This window comes from Meriones unguiculatus, chromosome 5 (assembly GCF_030254825.1).
Source record: "Meriones unguiculatus strain TT.TT164.6M chromosome 5, Bangor_MerUng_6.1, whole genome shotgun sequence".
NCBI classification, from domain to species: domain Eukaryota; kingdom Metazoa; phylum Chordata; class Mammalia; order Rodentia; family Muridae; genus Meriones; species Meriones unguiculatus.
The window spans coordinates 126,148,890-126,165,158 of NC_083353.1; the positions used below are offsets into that span (position 1 = coordinate 126,148,890).

At 38.2% G+C, this 16,269-nt stretch overlaps 1 protein-coding gene across 1 annotated transcript in view; it reads left to right on the plus strand.

Moving 5' to 3' along the window:
- Positions 1-14,433, plus strand: part of Aebp2 (AE binding protein 2) — a 33,782-nt gene extending 19,349 nt beyond the window's left edge. Inside the window, exons 4-9 of the mRNA XM_021658978.2 lie at positions 3,178-3,364; positions 5,963-6,087; positions 8,271-8,338; positions 9,235-9,348; positions 12,373-12,399; positions 12,926-14,433. Of these exons, the coding sequence (XP_021514653.2) occupies positions 3,178-3,364; positions 5,963-6,087; positions 8,271-8,338; positions 9,235-9,348; positions 12,373-12,399; positions 12,926-12,971 (567 nt within the window). The 3' untranslated portion in view covers positions 12,972-14,433. The remainder of the gene's footprint in view (positions 1-3,177; positions 3,365-5,962; positions 6,088-8,270; positions 8,339-9,234; positions 9,349-12,372; positions 12,400-12,925) is intronic.
- The last annotated feature ends 1,836 nt before the right edge of the window (positions 14,434-16,269 follow it).

Below are 16,269 nucleotides of genomic sequence, written 5' to 3' on the forward strand. Positions count from 1 at the left end.
AATCTCACCAATTTGGCTAATCTGCCAGTGAGCCTCGGCGATCCATCTGCCTGCCGCTTTGATGCTAGGATTACAGATTATAGATGTATGCCACTGTGCCAGGCTAGAGTATGGACAAGCTGGAGATCCAAATTGAGTGAGGTCAGCGTTTGCCCCACTGAGACATCCTCCTAGCCCCTGTGCTTATTTTGGAGTGTTTCTCCTAGCAGCTTCACATATCAGGTTGTAAATGAAGGTCTTTTGAAATTTTGGATTGGTTTCTGTGCAGACGAAGACATGATCTAATTTCATTCTTCTGCAAGCAAATGCCCTGCTTTGCTAACATCATTGCTAATGGAATATCTTTATATATATATAATTTATTTTTATTTTATGGTGTTGGTGTTTTGTCTGTATGTGCATCTGTGTGAGGGTGTCAGATTTATTTTCTGGAACTGGAGTTTCAGACCGTTTTAGAGCTGCTGTATGGGTGCCTGGAATTGAACCTGGGTTCTCTCGAAGAGCAACAAGTGCTTTTAACTGCTTAATCATCTTTGCAGCTCCAGGCTATCCTTTTTCTCTTTTTTTAAGGTTTATTTATTATGCTACAGTGCCTGCATGTATGCCTGCACACCAGAAGAGCATACCAGATCTTATAGATATTTGTGAGCTACCGTGTGATTGCCGGGAACGGAACTCAGGACCTTTGGAAGAACAGCCAGTGCGCTTAACTCTAGCCATCTCTCTAGCTCAAGAGCAACTTTGTTTGTTTTTCGAGACAGGGCTTCTCTGTGTAGCCTTGGCTGCCTTGGATTCGATTTTGTAGACCAGGCTGGCCCCAAATGAACCTGCCTCTGCCTCTGCCTCTGCTGGGATTAACAAGCATGTGTCACTATACCCAGCCTTTTTCTTTAAAAGAAAAAAAATTATTTTGATTTTATGTGCATTTGTGTTTTGACTGTGCAAGTCTGTGTGAGGGTGTCAGATCCCTTGGAATAAGAGTTACATTTTGAGCTGCTGTATGGATACAGGGAATTGAACCTGGTGCCTCTAAAAGAGCAGTTAACACTCTTAACCAGTGAGCCAGCTCTCCAGCCCCCAGGCTATCCTTTTTTACTTGTATGTGGTTTTATTAGCTGGTTGCATTTAATGAAAGCCATTTGATAATAACCCCATTGATAAAATTAAATTAATTAAAAAATGAATTAAGTGTTTCTACTGTTTGTTTCTTTTTGCAATATTAAGGATAGAACTTAAGGCTTTTGTGTTTGGATCTATCACTGACCTACACACCCAGCACATTACAATGAATTATTTATTACAAAGAATAGATTTATGCTCCTCTTCTGAGTTATAATAACTTGGATTTAGCTCTATTGTTGAAGTTACTAGTTTTTCTGTGTGTACCTTTTCTGGGCAGGAAGTTGGTCTTGCTTATTCCTGTTCTTGTACCTTTTATGGTAGTGCACACTGGCAAGTGTAAACACTAAAATCTTTAGTCATTCTTCTAAATTATTGAGCGCTGATAAAGTGACTGTAGAGTCTTAATAATACTACGAGGTGCTATTTTTTAAAAATAATTTATTATTTTTATGTACATTTCTGTTCTGCCTGAATTTATGTTTGTGTGAGGGTGTCATATACCCTGAGAGTTATAGGCAGCTGTGAGCTGCCATGTAGGTATTAGGAATTGAACCCAAGTCCTCTGGAAGAATAGCCAGTGCTCTTAACTACTGAGCCATCTCTCCAGTCCCACTAGGTGCTATTTTTATTAGCATTATATAAAAAGGTTGTTGAATGTTTGGGCTCTTTTCCTTTTTCAATACATTTTTTTAAAAAGATTTTATTTTATGTATGAGTGTTTTATTTTCATGTATGCCTGCATGCCAGAAGAGGCCATCAAGTTCCAGTATAGGTTGTTGTGAATTACCATGTGATTGATTTCCACTACTAAACATAGACATGTCTGTGATTAACAAGATGTTCTGGGCAAAAATATGCATAAGGGTGTTCATAATTCCAAGATGCATAAGGGTGTTCGTAATTCCAAGATGCATAAGGGTGTTCGTAATTCCAAGATGCATAAGGGTGTTCGTAATTCCAAGATGCATAAGGGTGTTCATAATTCCAAGATGCATAAGGGTGTTCGTAATTCCAAGATGCATAAGGGTGTTCGTAATTCCAAGATGCATAAGGGTGTTCGTAATTCCAAGATGCATAAGGGTGTTCGTAATTCCAAGATGCATAAGGGTGTTCGTAATTCCAAGATGCATTGAAAGTGTGAACTGTGGCATGTTTGCATGGTGAAGGCGTAAGAGCCCCAGGTGACAGCTCTTTTCTGTCTGAGACACATCTAGCTAGGCACACCGTGAAGACACTTGGGATTTTCCCTGAAAGCAGGTTGTGTTGACTGTTTCAGATTTTTTCGAAGAAGTTATGATTGATTGGTAATATTTTGGCTAGAAGAACCTGGAGCCCTGAGGGTGGTATTTTGATGTTTTGATGTTTGGTGTTGAGCTTTACCAAATACATATGTGTAATTTATTTCCCGAGACAAAAAGTAAGTAGACTGAATCTGTGAGAATGTCCTAATAGATTACATCTACAAGTCTAACAAATACATAAGAAAGATCTTCAAACTTAGTTGTTTTTCCCCCCTACTTGTTGTGGCAATATAGAAAAAAAAGTATCTGAAGATTTTGTGTCATCTAATATCTTTAGACTGTGTTTCATGGCTTTAATCCTAATACTCTGGAAAGAGAGGCAGGAGGTTCTCTGATTTTGAAGCCAGCTTAGTCTAAATAAAGTAGTAAGTTCCAGGCCAGCCAGGCTCATAGGGAGAGTATGTCTTAATACTGTTAGCAAAATCTCGGAATTGGTGCAGCCATTAGTACATCAGTTTACTATCCTCGTAAACCTGGTTTATTAAAAAAACAAAACAAAACAAAACCTCTCTTCCAGGAAGGTGATCCCATGTGTTTTGCTTTGGTGTGGTGGAAGGAGCAGCAAATTTAAGTTTGGAAACATCTGGCTATGCCACTGCCAGATGATACACTTGTTAGATAACTTAGTTGCGTTTTGAAGTGAACTCAAGAAGTGCTTCATGTATACTTTGTAGAATCGGTTGTATGGATATTTACTGCCTTCAGTTCTCATGCCTCATGCAGTAAGCTGACAGCCCTGTTTTCTTCTTTTTAGTGTGTAGTTGGTGGCTGCAATGCCAGCTTTGCTTCTCAGGGAGGGCTAGCTCGCCATGTACCTACACACTTCAGTCAGCAGAATTCCTCAAAAGTTTCTAGCCAGCCAAAGGCCAAAGAAGAATCTCCTTCTAAAGCTGGAATGAACAAGCGGAGGAAACTAAAGAACAAACGACGGCGCTCATTGCGTAAGTGCTTATCTAGAAGGCCTCTAGTGAATCTAGGGCTTCATAATAAGCAAGTCCAGTTTTCACTGGTCTGAGGTTGAATTGACAGTATGGGAAGTGTGAGAATCTGGTGAGAAATATTTGTAGAAGTTAAGGGAGTATTAAGTGTATGTGATTTTAGAATATAAACTATATTCAGAGAATTAGATAAGAGGTGGTATCTGATTTGTTATAAATTAGTTTGTGTTTCTACAAATGCTTTAGAAAATCTTGAGCAGGTCAAATAAAAATCAAATAAGTTAAATAACCCATCAACCAGGATGTGTGTGAACTGTGTGTTTACAGCATGAACATGAAGATTGTACTTTTAATTACTGGGTTCTGTGTAGGACACTCCTTTAATATTTAAGATTAAAATAATAGATGATAGGCTTACAAGTGCTGGGAGTAGGAATCAACCTTAACTAGAGCCTGCAGGGTACCATGCTTGATTCTTTGAGTCCACTGGCCAATAAGTCTGGAGTGAAGACATGTGAGTGGCGTGCAGTGGGTGATTGAGGGAAAGAATGAAGGAGTGCTGTTGTGAAAGGGAGTTCTGCAGGAGTGAAAGAGTTAGTAAATTCTCCTCACTGTGGGTTTGATTAGGGTGTGGAAGAAAAGGCAGATGCAAGTCTCACCACAAAGCTACAGTGAACAAATAAATTGATCACAAAGGGAAAAAATATATAGTTTTCTACTGTTAAAGTAAAAATATCTTTACATGCTGTCTAAGCTGGTTCTGAATACCGCAGCCATAAGTGACTCAGGGAGGAGTTTATATTTCAGCTTATAGTTCCACAACACAGTATCACTGAGGGAAGTAAGGCCAGTAATCTAGAGGCACCCAGGCATCCTGGCATCACTCTGGTCTAAGTTTGATCTCTGGAGCCCACCTGGTAGAAGGAGAGAATTAACAAGCACTGGCCTGTGCTCCCTCCCATCACCCCCCATAAATGTAAAGCAGAAAAAAGAAAGCTGCTTAATATTGTACTCAAAACGCAGGGGTGCTCGCCCTCCCATTTCACACTGTATTGCCATTTAAATCTTTTTTCACTGTCCCATTATTTAGCAATGCTTGCACAATTTGCTGCTCAAATTTGAGATCAGGTTTCACTGTGTAAACCAGGATTCCTGGACCTTCGCTCCCCTACTGTTGGGATTGCAGGTGTGTGTCACCAGACCAGGACCCCTCTTTGCTTTGCTCTCTCACCTACCTCAGGCTGGCCTCAAACTCTTGATCTTCTGATCCCTTCCTCCCCATTCATTGTATTTAGAAAGCATAGGTGGGTGTACTTCAGTACCTAGTTGGTCCTTAGAATTGGCATATGTGCTACTTAAGTAGATAATGCTCTGACCTACAGTTTCTGTTACGGTCAGCTGCTGAGGTGAGTGCTAGTGACAGGCATGGAAGGAAACACTTTTTACCTATATTGAGGGCTTTTGTTTTTTTGTTTGAAGAGGTTGAGTGTTAACTCTGAAGTGTAGAACATACAAAGCCTTGCTTTCTCTTTTGGGCACTATTCAAGCAGATAGTGCTGTGGTTTGACTTGTTTTTCCTTGTAAAACATCCATTTAGAATACTGAAGCAGCCACTTTGTCATAAATGTAGCCTAACTTTCTTATTCTCATCTCCAGTGTCAAGGCTGGATTAGAAATCAGGGTTGCCTTACCCTAGTCCCAACAATGCTTAGATATTGCTTGGAGACCATCCCTTCTGTGTTTTTGGAGACTGGATCTTGGTACATTGCCTATGATGGCCCTGAACTAACCCCGTGCTCATTCTTCCTAAGTGCTTAGTGTATACTGCTGAACCTGCCTTAAAAATGGCTTTATTTTGATATATTAAAAAAGAGATTGTTGTGACTTTGAGGCTTGCCTGGGCTATACGACAAGACTATCTCAGAAATAATTAAAAAAAAAAAAAAAAAGAAAGAAAGAAAGAAGCAATCTAATGAAGGTTAAGCCAGGTGCACAGTATGCAGTTGAGACCTGGTTGGGACTTTAATGATGAACTAGTTACTATTTAGAATTGTATTGATAGGATAGAGTGCTTGTCTGATGTGGGAGGCTCTGTCTTCAAGCCCTAGGGTTTAGTTATGTGCCGTTTTCTTACATTGTTCTTCGGACATTTGTTTGTAATCAAGAAAATACCTGTTGAAAGCTTGGAAGTAATGTTTCCTCTTTGTCACAGATTTCGAAAGATTTTGATAGCATGTGAAAAATAGAATGCTCATGAAATCACAGTGTAAGTTTGAAACCTCCTTGTTGCACAGATGGAGATGGTCATTGTAGAAAACCTCAGATGGTTTTGAGAATTTTTATGAAAAATAAAGATGGTCGAGTTTGAGGCTAAGAAGCAGGGGATAATGGAATTGATGCATTTATTATAATTGGAATTCTGCCTGTTCTCACCTATCAGAGCTCTGACTCTGAACACAGATGCATGCAGCTAGGTGCTGGGCAGGGACTTGCTAGTTCCTGTCAGTTAAAGCTGAGATCTCCAGTATTTGGAAAACACCTGAGCATTTAGTAGACTGTAGAAGTTTCTAAACTGTCTAACTTTTTTGTGTTGACTTTCAGCGCGACCACATGATTTCTTCGATGCACAAACACTGGATGCCATAAGACATCGAGCCATATGCTTTAACCTCTCCGCTCATATAGAAAGTTTAGGGAAGGGACACAGTGTTGTTTTTCATAGTACTGTAAGTATTCTGTTTTTCTTTCAAATTATATAGACTTGCAAAAAAAGTATACATTGTTTTTCGCTATTTTATTGTTGGATATGGAAGTACATGTTTGTAACCTCAGCGTTGCAGGCTGAAGCAGAAGTTCAAGGCCTGCCTGGCTGAGAGTAAGGGTAAGGTCAGTCTGGGCAACTAGTTGCTGGAAATGAATAGGGAGGTAGCCCAGTGGTAGAATACTTTCCTAGCATATCTGAGGCCCTAGGTTCACTCTCCAGCCAGTAGTTCCAAAAGCAAAAACAAACAACAACAACAAAACATTAAAAAAGGTATAACTCCACAGGTATAACTCCAGTTTTCTAGAATTGTGGCTAGCCAGCACATTGTAGAGGGTTGCTGCTTCTTGAGACTAGGTTTTCAACCCAGAACAATCAGAATGTCAGTTTGGAAACACAAAGTGGTAAGATCAGTTTGGTTGGCTAGCAAGGAACTAATTTTATTGTCTATTCATTTTTTTTTTTAATATTACTTATGTGTATGCATGTACCTGCATGTACATCTGTGCACCATATGTGTCTGGTATCTGAGGAGGTCAGATTCCCTGAAACTGGAGATACATAACTTGAATTGCTATCTCTCTAGCCTTGTTCTATTATTTTTAAATTGGTGTAGTTTGGTGTAGTGGTGTAGTCTTACTTTAGGTAAGACTTCTGGCATTTTGGATTTTTAAAAAAGTGAATGTATAATTTTGGCTTGTAAAATTATTGTTGGTGCTGAAGAGATGGCTCAGTGGTTTAAGAGTGTTTGCTGCCCTTGTTGAGTTCCTGGCACCATATTAGGTGGCTCATAGTCACCTGTGATTCCCAACTCCATGAGAGTCAATGCCCTTTTATGGTCTCAAGTGTGCGTGTACACACACACGGGTTGGGGGATTGTGGTCATGGTTTGAGATGTTTCTCTTGATAGAGACCAGGCTGGCCTTGAACCTATAGATTCCACCTGTTTCTGCCTCCCAAGTACTGGGATTAAAGGTGTAGGCCATTACCACCATGTGAGAAATGAAAGTGATTGTTGCATAGTCATGATACATGTGTGGGTGTACATACTGTAATGCAGGTGAGAAGGTCAGAGGACAAGTTTAGGGTTAGTTCTTCTCTCCACCTTTATGGTTGGTAGAGATTATAGAAATGCAGATCTCTAGGCTTATGGGCAAGTGCTTTTAGCAGATACCATTTCTTGTAGCCCAGTTTTTGTTTTGAAATATGAAATATAGTAGAATTGGGCTACTTTTATATTTATTCTCGCAACAAAATGGATGTTTTGAAGTATTAACTGTTGGCATTGATCATAGGTTGCCATCTCCTATAATGAGGTTTTGAGGGATGAATATCGTAGCTAGAGTGGAGGTTAAGGAAAGCACTCTGAGATGTCCATAGTATTCGTAGTATTTTGGGTTCAACTATGCTTAAAAAAAGGAAGGTGGTGAGTGTAAATGAAGTACACATGACAGAGGCAGGTGGGAAAGTTTACCCCAGACCTTGGCAAGTCAGTGACGTTTGAGTAGTCAGTGACGTTTGAGTAGTCACTGACTGATGTAACTACATCAGCAACACCATCCCCAGAACACACTGTCACCCCCCAGTTTTCTGAACCTGTTTCTGTGCTCATTTTATAGAACCTGCTGGGTTTTGTTTTGTTGCTTTTAACCTTTTCTTTCTCATGTAGATTTATAACTTTGTTTTCTGTGGTCTCCACTAAGCCCAGTTTCTGGCTTTATTTATTCTCTGTTCTCCCATATTCGATCCATGTAGAGATCAGAAGACACTTGGGAGTAGGTTCTCCTCCCAAATAATATAGACCAAGGGTCAGAGCAACCCTTGAAGAAAGTGCTCATAGCTGCTATCTTGACAGTCATTTTTTGCTTTAGTGTTTTTTAAGAAGTTTGTTTAAAGGAAGACTTGTTTGTTTTTTAAAATTATGAATATATGTGGGGGCTTACTTTTAAATGATAGTGTGGGGCACCTTTGCAGTTTCAGTGTTGTGGGAAGATTGGCATGTGCAAAGCAAGAAGGATAAGATTTTGTGGTGGCAGTGCCTTTCCTGTGTGGGCATGGCCACTTCATGTTCTTAGCAGTGTAGAAAAATGGTGTTTTATAAATAGTTGGATTTTTCTTTTTAACCATTTCTTTTTGTACTGTTATTAGGTAATAGCTAAAAGAAAGGAGGAATCTGGAAAGATAAAGCTTTTGCTTCATTGGATGCCTGAAGACATGTAAGTATTTTAAGAAATACTGTGTATAAGAAAGAAACCCGTCCATTATTTATTTATTCATGAATTTAGTTTTCATTTGTTGAGGCAGGGCTTTACTTAATTGTCCCCACTGTGTTAGGAAGCTTCTGATGAGGGCGTGGAGGAGGAGTACCAGTCAACGTGTGTAATGTTAGAGGGCACCTTGATAGCCGTTCCTTCAGCAAATGGGAGCAGCAGGCTCTACCTTGGAGCCTCAGACCCCTCTAGGCCCAGTTGCTTGGCCAGGGTATTAAGCCAACATAACTGTCTCTGTTGTAAGTTGAATTAGAAAGCTTTTGGTCTCTTCATGTGACCCACTGTCTGAACTCACGGTTTTCCGGCCTCAACCTTTCTGAGTGGTGGAATTACAGACATGTAATCACCATGTACTAACATGCCTTACTTAAATCTTTATTAAAATATCAAATTTAAATGTCTTTATTAAAATATCAAATATCAAAAGTGCAGATATCAAAGTACTTTGAATGTTTTTTAGGGTTAAATACCTTCAAATTCATATTTTGGTCACAGATGCGTTTTATATGGGCTCAGTCTCAGGAGAGACCTGTCCTTGGCACTGTTGGTATTTGCTGTACTAAGCTACATACTGAGCTCTCATGGATTGATGGTGTTTTCCTTTGTTAGCAAAAAACCAAAACAGATTTTCATTGATTTCATTTAGTTAAAAGCCGAGCTGTACAAATTCCTAGTCCACCCCACACTCCAAATGCTACTCATTGAATGTGTGCTGCTGTCTGTGTCTTTGCAGAAGCACACAGGTGCCCCTGTCAGAGCTGTGGAAAAGGCTGGAGAGTGAAGACAGGAATGAAAAGTCTAGGATAATTGTAAACTATTGGCTTTTCTTTTTTAATCCATAGTCTGCCAGATGTATGGGTGAATGAAAATGAACGACATCAGTTAAAAACTAAAGTAGTTCATTTATCAAAGCTACCCAAAGATACTGCCTTGCTGTTGGACCCAAACATATACAGGTAATACACTTCATGACAGAGTGCTTTTTGTTTTGTTTTGGTTTTTGTTTCAGTTGTCATTATGAACTTTTCTAAATTTTGGATATATTGGGATTTATTTTTTTCTGTAGAGATTGAATATTCCTTATCCAAAAATCTGGATTTTTGTTTTTGCCTAGACATGACTAGGTGAACATCCCTCATCAGAATATTCAAAACCATATTGGTGCTCAAAAGGCTTCAGAGTGTAGAGTTCTGAACTTGGGACAAGCAACTTGTGCTCAATTTCTCTGTCCAGTACACTTTAGTTTTTTGGGGGACCGGGCAGGGTCTATGGAGGAACCAGGGTTTATGTAGCCTATGCTACTCACACATGTTGTGTAGCCAGTGCTGCCTCACCACCCATGTTTGGGTCATTATAACACATGGCATTTATGTTCCTTTTTTCTTTCAAATAGGGAGGTGATATTTCAAAGGTCTAAGAATTATAGAATCCAGAAACAATATTTTGATAAGGTGTATGTGCTTGTTTAGATTATAACACACTAGTATTTTGCGTGATTCTGGGGCTGGAAAAATGACTCAGAAAAAGAGAGCACCTCTGCAGAGGAATGGGGTCCATTGTAAGCACCCAAGTCAACTTTGTGACTTAAAGTTCTAGATCTGAAACCCTCCTGACCTCATGGGCACCGCGGCATGTGATATTCACTCACTTAGACATACACACATACTCATTAATAAAAAAGTAAGTCTTCATTTAAATAAATGTGGTCCTTTGTATTTAACCAGACTTTTGTGAGACTGAAGAAAGATATCCTAAAAACCATGTTCTTCACTTACTTTCTCCCCAAACTTTGCAGAAGTACAGTGTAGCAGTGTGGTTGTTAAGTGCTTTCAAGTCTGACTGCTCTGTGGTGTTAGGAAGAGGAGTGCCCAGGAGTGTTCCTTAGGTGATACACATCGTGGTAGCTTCTCCTGAGTCACTGTGCATAGATTGTAGCTGTAGTAGGGTCACACAGTGTGAGCTTAACTTCCATGCTGCTGTAGCCAAATAGCAGGCTACTCTGGTAATTAAACCAGTGATTAAGAAGGCACTCAACTTTATGATTTTAAATTGAAGCTATAATTTACTGTATTTCTCATGAGAATGGGCTGTCCAGGGGTAAGATGATAATCCATAAATCCTTTACTGCATCTTTTAACTATCATAAAGTTAGCTAATTTGGAGTGGGGTAGGGTGGAATAGTGCTAATCAAACTTGAGCTCATGCCAGTCAGGCGTTCTACCAACTAATTTATATCCCTGTCCATAAAATGAGGTTACTTTGTAGTAGTTGAGCACTTGAAAAGGCCCTGTTCCTTTGTGACTTGGCTGTCTGAAATGCCGTTCAATGTATCAGGTTCTTATTGAGACACTGTTCTGAGAGAGTTCAAACATTCATGTGTCTTGTCATGAGGGAACATTGAGACTCCTGAGCTTTCCCTACTCTCTCCACTTTTTAAATAAAATAGCTTTTGTGGAAGGTGCTACATGCAATGAGACTTATTCTTTGAAAGATGGGATAGATTATAAAGAGCAGAAGATTGAGAAAATAATCTCAATTAATTAAGAAAATGGGAAAACTGTACTTTAAAAGAAAGATGGTTGGGTATTTATTTGCTGGTACTAATTTAGATTTGATTCTGCTTACTCTGGAGAGGTAATTGAAATTGGTACCCTAGGAAAGGGGCATTCTTGGAGAGCTGGTCAGCTTTAGAACTGGTTGCAATTTAGGAGCTTCAGAATGGACAATTGGAATGAGTATCCCTACTCCTGTTCTCCATTCTTTTTTTCTCCCTTTCTTTTGCACACATCAACTTATTTTTGTGCTCTTGTGCTTTGTAGAAAGCAATTTACTTATGTCAGTGAAAGCGATTTAAAATATTCTTCATGCTTAGAATTCATGCTCAGAAGTACTGATATAAATGAGGTTGGCTGTTCAAGATACACAATTCTTTTGCTTTTTTTTTCTTTTTATGTCCCTTAGTGTGACATTGTCAGATCCCTTGGAATTGGGGTTACAGACACTTGTGAGCTGCCATGTGGGTGCTGGGAATCAAACCCAGGTCCTTTCAAGAGCAGACAGTGCACTTAACCACTGAGCCATCTCTCCAGCCTGATTCTTTGTTTTTTACTGAAAGTTTCTTCTGGGGAAATGAGTATGTTCTTAAGGCACTAGGTGCTTTTCTGTAGCCCAGGCTGTCCTGGAATGCCACCTCCTCCTGCCTCAATCTCCTGAATGCTTGGCTTACAGGACTGCCTCATCACATCTGGTTTGTATATTAACTATACTATACTAAAACAGTCAGCCAGAATGAAGTAACTCCCAAAACCTTAAAGCTAAATTTTGTCTTCAGTGCTTCTCTTCTGGAAGTTGGAACTGAGGGTACTTAATAATGTCATATAGTCATAAAGGCTTGATGTTTTCTTAGTGTGAGATTAGGGTTTAAGTGTCTGGATCTTGACTGGGAAAACAATTATTTCCACTTGTGTTTTTGCAGAATGATTTCTTGCTAATATACATGTCAAATGAAAGTATGACTGTTCCACTAGAAAATGTACTTTACTTGCAAATGGGACTACAAAGAACACTTACTTGAAATTTAAAAGTAGTACTTAAAAATGCATGTTAGATATGGAAATCTTAATAATAATAGGCTACAGAGATTTTTTTATTAAAAGTTATGCAAATTTTACTCTATATCTTTTAGGAGTAATTACTTTTCCCTTCAATATACATGTTTCCTGAGATAGGGGTTTTTTTGTTTTGTTTTGTTTTGTTTTCCTGTGTTGTCCTACCTGTCCTTGAACTCCCAGGCTCAAGAATCCCACTGCCTCCGTCGCAAGTAGTTGGGCCTGAAGACATGTGCCAGCACTTGCAGATATGTTTTTGTGGTGGCCTGTCACCATCACTATGTTCAATTCTACAAGTATTTTTAGTGTTTCTTTTGAAGTACTTTGTGTTTGATTCAACTGAATAAAGAATTTTTCTTTTTCTTTTTCTAGAACAATGCCACAGAAGAGGTTGAAGAGGTAAAACACACATAAATACATAAAGCAAGCAAGCGGGGACACCTGCAGTCTTAGTCACTGACAATGGGCTTAGGGAAAGTTGCACATTAGAGTCAACCCCTTCCTCTTTTATTTTTAAGTCCAGTATTTAGAGTAATATTTATGCTTAGCGTGGACATTCTGTGAATGAAGTAGGTCTTCTGTGGAATATATTAATATATTACTGTAGTCCACAAGTCATGGAATGGCGCTGTGGGAGACTGCGCAGACACTCTCTGGCAACTCAGTTGAACAGCTTCTGAAAGGCTTTGCATGCTCACTGCTTAAGCTGCTTTTTTTCTTCGCCCTAGTGAGTACAGTAGTTTTACTGGAAAGATAAACAATTGCCCTTAAAAGCACCAAAAGCACTGTAAGATCCATCTTGACAGTGTGTATTGATTTGAAGTCCTAGTAGAAAATATTTAGACAGTGGAAATTATCAAAAGATAATTAATCTTTCAGTTATGATAAATAGATGTGATTGGTTGCCATTTGTGTTCTTTTGCAGAACTCTGATAAGAAAAATGTTCAATTTGTATTTAAGCAAACAGTGAACGACATTTGCAATCAACTAAAAATTCGTCTATCGAATTAGGTCTGAGAATTACTGTTAAAGAGTGTTGCCGTATGTCTGTCTGGTGGCTCCCTTTTCAGCACTAGGGTTTCTCTTGGGGTACAGTGTGTTAATATTTACCTACATAACTACTCTTGTCAATGGTTTTTGAAAAAAACCTCAATTTCACATTATTTGTAAAATTTCATGTTTTCATTTAACCTGATTCTTAATTTTTTTTTTCCTGAGGAAAGCGTTAGTTTTTGAGTTTTTTTAATGTAAAAAAAAAAATTGTATTTTTTTTAAAGTATCTTCAAACTGAATCTTTTATGCACCAAAGTTGGTTTTGAAAAGGAAAATAAAATCACTTTCTTGCTTGGCAGGCAAGAAGCCATATGGAATTTTTTAAACTTTTACAGAAATGGAAATATGTGTAACTTGTCAGTACTGTATCAAACAAATGTTGCATAGAGATAATAGAGCGTTGCTTGTAAATAATTCAGCAGATTTGTAATATATTTTTCTATTATGAAATGTACTGTAGATGTTTTCTAGCAGCATGAAAGTCAATGTATATATTATGTAGAAATAATATTGAAGGAAATTGTAACTCACTAGTGCTGCCAGAGGGATTGCTAACAAAGCACCTTTAATGAGAGATGTCTTTGCAGACTGAAGGACTGTGTACTACTGTTAAGTCTAAGAACAAAGCATTGGACATCCTTCCAGAAAGTCTTTGAGGGAGGGCCTAGACCCATAATGAAGGTTTATGGCACTCCCCTCTGACAGTGGCTGCGTACTTGTTCCTTACTGTTGGGAGCACCTACTGGAAAGCATGTGCTGTGCAGTCAGACTGCAGAAAGCACTCCTCACTTGGAGTTCCTACTTCCTACAGTGACAGGAAAACCAGCAGTTTTTACACTAAATTTTTAAAAGAATAGACAAATATAAAATTAAGCCTTGGTTCCTAAATGGGAGAGGTTCCATAATGCATAGATAATTTAATTTGCTTAAAAAAGAAACACCACATGCACAAAAGGTACTAAAAGTATGGGAGGCTTCAAGGGGGTAAAGAAATGAGTCGTTGACCCTGAGGGATAAGAGGGGAAGCACTGCCGGTGAGGATGCTCTGGAAAGGCCGTCTAATGTGCTCTGTAGCAAACGAGAGTCTATTTTCAAAAGAAGAAAAGCAGTGTGTTCTTACTATTTTTTTTCTTTTGCTTAAGCACTTCATCATTTGTTTTATTCTATATCTGCGAAGTACTCTGCAATCTCCTTTGTTCCTTTAAATTTTTGGTTTGTTAAAACATTGCCAAATAGAGTGTTTCAGATATATAGTTTGTACCTGTATTTTTATTTTACTGTTTCATGTTCTTGTAAGTCATTCTTAATTGACCGATGATTGTAGACCTTGCTTGAGTATTTTTTCTAATAAAACAAAGCAAATCACGCTTAGCTTCAAATTGTAACAATTCAATTTAATTTTAAGATGACATCTTGAAATACACATCCAACATTTTCTTTAGGTGCACAGAGAACAAATTAGTTAGTTTCTATCAGTTTATAGAAAAAATTAGATATCAAAATATTGCTGGTTATTGGTTAGTGTCTGAGTACTCAGTTATGGTCCCTTTGCTACTGATGTGACTTGGGTTTGATACTGTTGTTAGCACACCAAAAACAATACCAAGTAAAACATGCTAGTTTTATAACTTGTATGCATACATATTTATACACACATTCACATGTGATTGGAAAGTGTAAAATTTTAGTTTGTAAAATGTAATGTTTCTTCTTAAGCAGCTCAGTTGATCTATGCCCATGTATGACATATTTGTAGTGGGCCTAGAATTGTGTTTCTTTTTCCAAATCCATGTCTAGTTGAGCACCAGATAGTCTGCAGCCCATAGGCACAGTTATTCATTTTCATATCTGTTATTTGTTTTTTTCCCTCTGAAGCTGCATATTGGAGTAGTGAGAGTTTAGAGGCCTACAAGCCTGAGTTATTTAGTGTCTGCTCTATAAAATATATTTGTTCATTCCTTATGTAGCTGATAAAATTTTTGAGCAGTAATATAGACCACACAGTTTATACTTAATATGGTGGTGTTAATGTTGATAGCCAGCAAGGTGCTAAATTTCCAAGAAAATCGTTTCATATACTTTGCAGCAAGCACTGCCATAGCTACCCGAGGCTTATGGCATTTGGGTGGAACTTTCATGTTGGATTTCTTAATATTCGTGAAGATCTACCATTTTACCATGTGTTTTGTCTTACAGGGATTAAATGAGAATCTCTAAGTCAGATTCTGTGTTTTAACCACAAGTAACATTTGTTTTATCTAAAAGAATTTTGAAGTAGTAAATATTGTAAAATTTTAAAGTTCTTTATTTTTCTAATAAATCTTTTCATACATTAATATGGTTACACATTAATTCTGAATTTCAGATAAGAAAATAAAGTGGATAATACTTAACCCTCATGTATATTCAGATGTGTCTAACTCATTGAAAACATAAAGCTGGTGTTCTGCCTAAGCCCTGCAGTTGGGAGGATGAAGCAAGAGGATTGCCAAGAGTCCAGTGGCAGAGGGAGACTCTGAGTCAGAGCAGACCACAGGAAAGAAGAACTGATACTTCTTCCTCTCGGCCCCACGTTATTAGAGTCGGGGCCATTGAGGTGCTTAGGGGGAAAGGTGCTTGGCAACAGGCCTAATGGTCTGTGTCCATCCCTAGGGGCCACATGGTGTGAGGAGAAATGACTGACATGGTTTCTCCCAACAATTAGACACACTAGTATTTAAATATGCAAATTCTCTTTAAAAGGTAGCTTTTGCCATCGTTTAAAACAGGTTCTGTAGTTTGTTCTGAACTGTTTTCTTGATGCATGGTTAACAAGGGATGTAGGACAATACTGAGTGAATTTCAAATGGTAAATGTGGTGAGGTAGTGTAAACAGTCTGCTGAGTGAGTGGCTGTTTAGTTACAGCTTTATTTTTCTATTTTTATGATACCTCTATCTATAAGTTGTAAAGGTTAGCCAAATTTTAGCTGATGTGGAGTTGTAATGCAAAGCCTGACACGATGTGTCTAGCAAGTCCTCCTGTTACAGAGATACTATATATAGTTTATTTATAAAGAATAATTCAAATCTTACATTATTTAGAAGGCTTTTTTAAGAGGAGTTCCACTTTGCAAGGTTTTAATTTAAGATATTTTTCTATTCTATTTCCTAAAAGGATAAAACAATTGAGAAAATTTTGTGCATATTTTTCTTTGATTGTTGAAGAATCTTGTGA